Here is an 8,385-nt window from a genome sequence, read left to right on the forward strand (position 1 = left end):
AGGAGAGATTGGGCTGACTAGGCCTGTATTCACTGGAGTTTAGAAGAATGAGAGGGGATCTCATTGAAATGTATGAAATTCTGACAGAGATGGACAGACTGGATGCAGGGAGGATGTTTCCTCTGGCTGGGGGTGGGGCGGGTGGGGTCTAGAACAAGGAGTCACAGTCTCAGAATACGGGGTAGACCATTTAGGACAGATATGAGGTGAAATTTCTTCACTCAGAGGGTGATGAACCTGTGGAATTCTCCACCACAGAGGCTGTCGAGGCCAAATCACTGAATATATTTAAGGAAATAGATAGATTTCTGGACACGAAAGGTGTTAAGGGGTATGGGGAGAGAGCAGGAGTGTGGCTTTGAGATAGAGGATCAGCCATGATCGTACTGAATGGTGGAGCAGGCTCGAAGGGCTGAATGACCTCCTCCTGCTCTATGTTTCTAAAATGCAGTGTTCAGAATGGGATACAATAGTCCAGCTGAAACCTAACAGTGATTTATAAAGGTTTAGAGTAACTTCCTTCTTTTGTAATCCAAGCCTCTATTTATAAGGCCAAGCGTCTCAAATACTTTGTTTAGCAGCTTATCAACCTAACCACCTTCAAACCTTTGTGTATCTGAAGCCCTGGGTCCCTCTGTTCCTGCAGCCACTTCAACATTTCACCATTTGGTTTATATGATCTTTCCTCAATCTTCCGACCAAAAGGTTATCACTTCACCCTCCTCTGTGTTAAATTTCATCCACCATGTGTCTGCCCATTTCACCAATTTGTCACCATCCTCCTAAAGTCTGCTACTATCCTCTTCTTCACTACATTTTTAAACGTTCCCTCCTAAGGAAACTTTGAAATTATGCAGTCTGTCCCCAAGCCCCTTTCTTTAATATCAAAACGAGCCGTGGTCTTAATGCCAGGCTGCTAGAGAAACAGCTATACACATCTCTTCTATCCGAAAGCTTGTTCAGCACTGCTCTCTGCCTCTACACTACTGTCTCCTTTATTCCATGGGCTTCAACTTTGCCTATTGTTGGCTCATTATCACCCACAATTTTGAAAGCCTTGCTGATTCTACCAAAATTTAAGATACCAGTACAGCTTGGGTGGAATTTCAATAGGTCCAGAGGCTCCATTCCAGATTGCAACTCATATCAGACCATCTGATTAGTTTAACAGCTGAGAGAGAGAGGGAGAGAGCTCTGACACACCGGCATCCTGACAAACCCAGCTCTCCTGCCTCGTGAGGAAAGACATCAGTTTAACCAGGCAATAGAAATAGTGGCATCTGCCTCACTGCATCTACCCACTCACTCTGTGTTAAATTAGCAACCTGAAGTATATCCTATCATTCAGCAGCTCCTCCTCTGGGAAACCCATTCCCAGCTCTCTGGTGTGCAGATGCAAACACACACACACACCTTAATTATAAGGGGAGGAACACACGTTACTTTACATTTCATCTGACCAACTTTTCAGGCAGTAATTATCCACTCAGCCCTGACATGAACCCAAAACACTCATCCTACCGTCTGCAGGTGTTCAGTTCCGAGCATGTTAAAGCTAAGAGAACTATTTAGTGTGACGGGTTTGCCAAATTGCTCTTCCGTAAAGCCGAGCCGGGCTGGGCTAAACTTGCCTTTGGAAGTTTGACGTGTGTCAGTGTGTTTGCTGGGAGCGGGAGGTCAGTCCACAGGGAAAGCTGCAGCCCAGAACCCTCCAGCGCACGGAGGGTTAAATGTATCGGAGCCCCCGCAGACCATCGCTTACAGTTTAAAAGCAAAACTCTGCGATGTTGGAGGGTGGCATTTCCTCTTAGCTCATAGAAAATGTGACGCAAATCTATTTCCTTCGGAAGAGGAAGCTTGAAGCTAAGTAACGGTCGGGAGGGTTTTTTTTCTCTCTCTCTCTTTTTGGCTGGTTCCAGCTGACATCCAGCCGGACTAGTTGCTGTCGATGCAGGAAGTTATCCCGGGGTTTCCACGTGGCTGCCCGACTGCTGGAGATGGGCTGATTTCACCCGCTAAGACCCTGTCAAAACCATGTCAGCCTATTCTCCGAATGGGCGAGTCTTCTGGCTGCTGGTGACTTGTTTCTGCACCGCTTTCCTGTGTCTCCATCACCTCAGGAGTGACCAACACCAGCAGCAGCAGCAGCAGCAACAACACCAGCAGCAGCAGCAACACCAGCAGCAGCAGCAGCAGAGTGAACTCGGCAGCAGCCCAGACTCACAGGAACCCGGCTCCTTCCCTCTCTTCAGATTCTCGGTTGCGTTCCTGCTCTGCTACTGCCTGATCAAATACAGCTGCTGGCAGCCCCCCCCTCGACACTCCCCTCCTCTCCGGGTACCAGCCGCTGCCCACTCTGCCTCGGGCAGGAAGACCGTCCTGGAGGCTTACTATGAGCACCAGATCAAACTGTCTCCACACGTGCTGGGTCACAGCAAGGCACATGTCACCAAGATAGTCAGCGAGCTGGTTAAAGTTGGCAAAACTGAGCATGAGGACTGCACTCTGACCTTCCGAGGGGACTTTGTCCAAGTTGGCAGCGCCTACGAGCAGCACAAGATCAACAGCCCGGATTGTTTTGACCTCCTGGTGCCCATCAAAGTGCCCCAGGTCCTGAAGCTGGAACCCACCTTTGATTTAGGGATGAAAGAGTTGCCCTTCCACCTGGGAGGAAGCGCCGTCTGCAGGTTGAAACCCTCCAGCAAATCCGAGTGGTCAAAGTACAGGAAAGATTTCAATGACTGTTTCTGTATCCACTTCCAGAAGAGAGCTGCCCTCTCGTCCTGCCAGGTGCTGAAATGGTTCTACAGCAAGATGCACCGATGCCTCAATGTCATCAAATACCAGTGTGAAGACCGATGCTCTGTCACACTGTCTGTGGTCAATGACCAGCTCATACTGAAACTGCTGCCCAAGTCGGACTATGTGTGTTGCCACATCGCCATGTCTGTGCGACTGATTCCAGCTGTTCATGTGGGCGATTCAGTATTTCTTGTAGCCCAGCCCTGGGCTAGGACTGAGGTGGTGCTCAGGCCCCTGAAGCAAGAGGCCTTCTGGTATGTTTATCTGTCCAAGCATGAGCAAAAGTTTCTGAATTGGCTGAAAGTGCAAACTCCAAACAACTCCTGCCACCTGAAATGTCTTCAGATTATGAAGGCTCTTCGTGACGTGGGCTGCAAAGAGTTTGACCAGCAATTTTCCATCCAGTGGAACATGATACTCTGCTCCTACAACATGAAAACAGCACTCTTTCATTTGCTGTTGAAAGGTCCCCTGGAAGCTTGGGATGAAAAATTCCTCATGGAAAGATTAGAGGACCTGGTTAGGTTCTGGAGGGAACGCTTACAGAAACAGGAACTGATGCATTTTTTCCTGGGGAATAAAAACGTCCCAGATTTTTTGACGGTGCCAAGGAAAATTAAGGAAGCCTTGCCAGTGAACCTGCTGGCTGGCTTTGACCCTGCTCTTTTGGATCTGGTTTCATTTCAACTCTTGAAAACATGGAATCGTGCACATCTAATAATGAAATTAAATAATCATAAACGCTTACCTAGGAATTGCTAATAGTTGCTGATGTCCGAATTTGCCTCCTTGTTAGAGTAATATGTCAAACCCTTTCTACTATTCATGTCTGCTTAAGTGTAGAATCGCCATTTTAATTTATTGCTTTTCAGTTTCAGTGACACACAATCATTATAAATGATTGTTACGTTCTTGTTTCTTGGGGCATCGTCACAGAACATGTATCATTACTTAACTGCTCTCTGTTCAGAGAGCAGCAGATTGATGTGCACACAGTACTTTATATCAAAAGGTCAGCTTTTACTCATTTAAATTTCTAAAGCATTTAAATCTAGGTAATTTATTATTTTGTTAATAAATAATTTGAAGGTTTTATTTTGTTTTAACTGTGTAAAGTTCTTTATTTTATGGTCATCCCTCAAGTGCTTACTATTTGAAGGTGGTGAATTTGCTGAGGTGAGGACTGATTTCACCCTGCATCACCAACTCCACGTTCTGTGATTAAAAACAGCGCTGGAAAAACCTGGCAGGTTTGGCTGTACCTGTGGAGAGAGAAATAGAGTTAATGTCTCAAGTCCAATATGACTCTTGTTCGGAACTGTTCCGCAGGAGAGTAATACAGGCTCGAAACGTTAACCCTGTTTCTCTCATTACAGATCAGGTCAGTTGAGTTTTTCCAGCATTTTGTTTTTATTTCAGATCTCCAGAATCCGTAGTATTTAGCTTTTATATCAATATTCTGTGAGGTCGCTTGTACTCTTTGTCATCACCAACAGTATAGAAGTATCAATTGGGAAGGTTAGCTTAAACAGTACAAATGGGTAGTGAAGGATTACATAGTTCACTCACACTGCCTATAACATTGTATGGGCCATTAAATGGTATCATAGTATTGTAATCTCCTCCTGCCCATACAGTATCCTCTATAAGCCGAATATCCACAGGAAAATTATCTTCAGGCTTACTTGATTATGGTCTATTCTTTTTCTCCTCTGCCACACAAGGTATCCTGTTCATTCTACTGCTTTTTGCATCTACAAATCTGTGTGATGATGGTCCCTTTTGAATGTGGCAGGCCTTTAGCAGAGATCTGCTGGGTGCAATGAGCAGCAACCCTGGGAGCTTGCTGAGGCTGTCTGAGTGGTGGGGTTGAACCCATTATTCACTGAGACAAAGGCAGGAATGCTTCCAATAAGCTAAGGCTCATTCCCTGATCATCCCTATTTACCAGTACATTATTTATTTCCTATTTGGCCGTTTGATTAATTTAAATATAGGACTTTCAAGTGTTTATTCTTAAATAGATTGGATGTTAGCAATTTGTGGAACTTGCTACATTTTACAATAATCTATATTTGATACCAGAGTGTTAGTATTTGAATTATTTTTAATTTTCTGCAATCAGGTGAATATTTATTATGGTTGCATCAATAATAATATCCTAAATTTCACTGAAATTATACAAGTATCTGTGAGTTAAACAGAGTGTATACTAAGGGGGCGATGAGGAGGAGGGAAAGAAATTCATAAAACAGTCAGAAGCAGCACAAGATAGAACCATTAGACTGTGATAGATCATTCTTATGTTTCATGCAAGTAAGTTATTGAAAATTATTGTGAAAAGCTGTGTTCATTGAGTTCCAGGAGTTTAAGCATTACATTAATTGTGATATATATTTATATAGAATATCCTTCACAATGCAATACACAATTGAAAGAAATACAGATTGTGACATAATCAAGTTTCATCCTTTCTCAGTGTTTTAGGTTAAATGGTTTGTGACCAGTTTCATTTCCTCAAAGTCTCCATTTTATTTCTGCTTTGTTTTTTTACCTTTGCTGCCTATTTGCATATTTTAAGCTCGCATTGCCCACTCATACTTTTTTTTACACAGTTGGTGATGGCACAGCCTTCTCCACATATGAAGCGGATAGGGGTATATCACCATGAGCAGGGCTCGTTCAGTTAGTATGTTCTTGCTCTATGCGTCTACCAGACAGTCAAGTATCACCAGTCATACTTAACACAAACGCACAGGCTGTTTGTTTGTCTTGGCTTTCTTTTGACTTTCTTGGGATCCACAATTTTCTTGAGCAAGGGAAACATTTTAACTTGCACGAAACAGGTCCCTAGACTCATGGAATACCCCATTCACCAGAAAAAAAGTATTCTTCCATTTAATCTCAGAATAAACAGCTAGCTAAATATTGACTTTAAGACGACCGTATAGCTGACATGGTTGGCATATTTCTTACCAAACGAGAATGAAGTACTCCGTGCAAAGTAGGCAGTGGCACATGGGCCTAGGGGAGGCTTCAGTTAGGAGGGCTGAGACTGTGGAAGGACAGTTAAAACAGGACAGTTATTTTTGAATTCAGGGAAAACTGGTTGTTTGGGAGCAACACTTTGTGCGGGGTAGAATGTGAAAGCAACAGAGTTTTGGGTGAGTTTTACTTTATAGAGGATGAAACTGGAACCTTAGTGGTGAGAAGGTTGAGCCTGCAGAAGAGTATGTTATTGATGAGGATTGCAGCAGACTGGGTGGCGGGCAATGCTCCAGGGGCAGACATATATTTCCTATCAGCTGTTTCAGCAGCAGATACGCTCTGAAGTTTGTGATCCACCCTGTTCAGCCTGAATGAGCATCTAAGAAGGGAGTTGGAATTAGGGATTAAAGTGCAGAGATTATAGCTGGAGCCTGACAAATTTTGCTCAAGGTTTCAAGCTTGAAGCTATGTTGGAAAAAAATAGATGGTTTACTCATGACTATGAGCATGAATAAACAACCATAAAGCAGAATGGTCGTAATGTAGAGCCAGCTATCATCATGCATGTGGAAGCTGGTTTTGTGTCTATGGATGTGGTGATTGAGGGACATTAAAAGAGCAAGAGGAATGGGCTAAGGATGGAATCTTGGAGTTCTATAAATCTATCAGCAAGTTCCATGAGTAGGAAATTAAAAGAACTTTGGAAACATGATATCCATTAAAGAGATAAACTATTTAAATATTGTGGACTATCTATTGCAAAATTGAGAAAATCCTCTCTCGTCATTATTCTCTATTCATCCTCTCTTTGTGTCTGCTGTTGCTAAAATATATAAGACAGCATTATTGAAAGCATTCCAACTGCTCTAACTGTGTGCAGTTTAGGATTCCCTCCTGCTAAGGAGGGCGTATGCACCCTACCGGGTTAATGATTATTTACTTTGTAAGTAGATGACATATAATATTAATTAGAAACTGCAATGTGTGTTCTCAGTATGTGGCTTCATATTAGTTCCTTTTTTATATAACAGGATTGTGCAGGAGGAACTGAGACTGATGACACATCGGCTGAGGCATTTCTGACTTGAAGTATGCCAAATGTCCTCAGTACAGACAACCCATTTCTTTAAACAAAAAAACTTCTCTTTTTAATATTCCTACATGTCTCCTTATTTTACAAGAGATTGGACAGTGTGAGCCTCGGCTAAGAAGGTATTGCAAATGGTTAAACTATGCCACTATCAAAAATAAAGTGCTATTTTTAAAAGCTGGCTGTTTATTTATCTAACTGAAAACTACAAAGTCATGCTGTGGGCCTACAAAAATATAGCCGGCGGATTACATATTGGACATGATTAGAGCAGCTTTTCTCAGTTGGACCAGACTTTTCTATCTTTCAAGGTATACAGTGTTACTAGTGTTTATGGCTTTTGCGTTTATGCATGCTTTAGAGTTTCTGGTTTTCAGAGTTTGGGGCTTCCAGTGTTTATTTTTGCAGATTTCAATTTGCACCAAATGTAGTTGTTTCTTATTTAGACCTTCAGTGAGACTGGGTCTCATCAATGAGACTGTTTATGTTCACACAGCTTCTAAATTTCCCATATGTCGCCCACCTGTCGAGACTATTGCTTTCGCCTCAGCTGGCAGGACACAGCTCAGCTCTCTCGCCATCACGCTGCTCACAAACTATTTCCTTTACAGCCTGAACAGCTATCAGTTGCTGGACTGACAATCCACCCTCCATCCATGTTTCTCAATTCAAGCTTTTTGCTGTTGAGAGGCTGCATGCCCATTGTGATTAAGCCAAGGAAAAGAATCCAGTGAAAGAACATTTAAGTGCCATTGGAAAGTTTAATTTCAATGCCTTGTAACGATGCAGAGATACATTGGTCACGAGATATATTCAGGACTTCAAATATTTGATTTACTCTTTGTGTTTTATCTGCGCTACCAAAATAAAACATTTACTCCAAAATTTCTTCCAGATGAGCTCGTTGCTCTAACCCAAAAAAGCACGGTACCATATTTTATCTATATATTATACATGTAAAAAACACTTTTCATAATGAGGGTATGCTATTTTATTACTACTTAATGCAATTAAGACATTTTGACTGTAGCATTAAATTTAATTGTCTGGTCACGGGTACAGTAATATTACATTATAATCAGTTACCCAATACAGTCATAGATGTTTACCTTCTGAAATATTACTGCTGATCTCTTCTCCTCATATTTGTAAAACAGTACGTACTTTGTATATGTATATAAGATAGAATAACTTGCTTAAAAATGTATCTCAGGGCATAGCAGAAGAGATTGTTGTAATAAACCTCGAATTTTTGTGATTTGTTATGCTATCTAAATATCTTTATTTTAAATGTATACAATTTTGGAATGCATTTTACCTGAGAGCTATGTGGTAAACAAGAAAAGTAAATGGCAGATGGGGTGCAATATGATAATTGGATTGAGCTAATAATTTACGAGGGACAAAATCCCACCAACGGAATTGTTGAAAAAATAGACATGCTGTCGAATCTGTTCATCTCATCAGGACAGATATGTAAGAATACCAATTGTAAAGGGAACAAC

The 8,385-nt window shown here is 42.0% G+C and overlaps 1 protein-coding gene across 1 annotated transcript; it reads left to right on the forward strand.

Moving 5' to 3' along the window:
- The first annotated feature begins 1,862 nt into the window (after nt 1-1,862).
- LOC121288646 (inositol 1,4,5-trisphosphate receptor-interacting protein-like 2) lies at nt 1,863-8,135 on the forward strand. The gene is made up of 2 exons (XM_041207326.1): nt 1,863-3,814; nt 6,822-8,135. The coding sequence occupies exon 1, from the start codon at nt 2,035-2,037 to the stop codon at nt 3,562-3,564; it is 1,530 nt and encodes a 509-aa protein (XP_041063260.1). The 5' UTR covers nt 1,863-2,034; the 3' UTR covers nt 3,565-3,814; nt 6,822-8,135.
- The last annotated feature ends 250 nt before the right edge of the window (nt 8,136-8,385 follow it).

The sequence above is a fragment of the Carcharodon carcharias genome, chromosome 15 (assembly GCF_017639515.1).
Source record: "Carcharodon carcharias isolate sCarCar2 chromosome 15, sCarCar2.pri, whole genome shotgun sequence".
NCBI lineage: Eukaryota > Metazoa > Chordata > Chondrichthyes > Lamniformes > Lamnidae > Carcharodon > Carcharodon carcharias.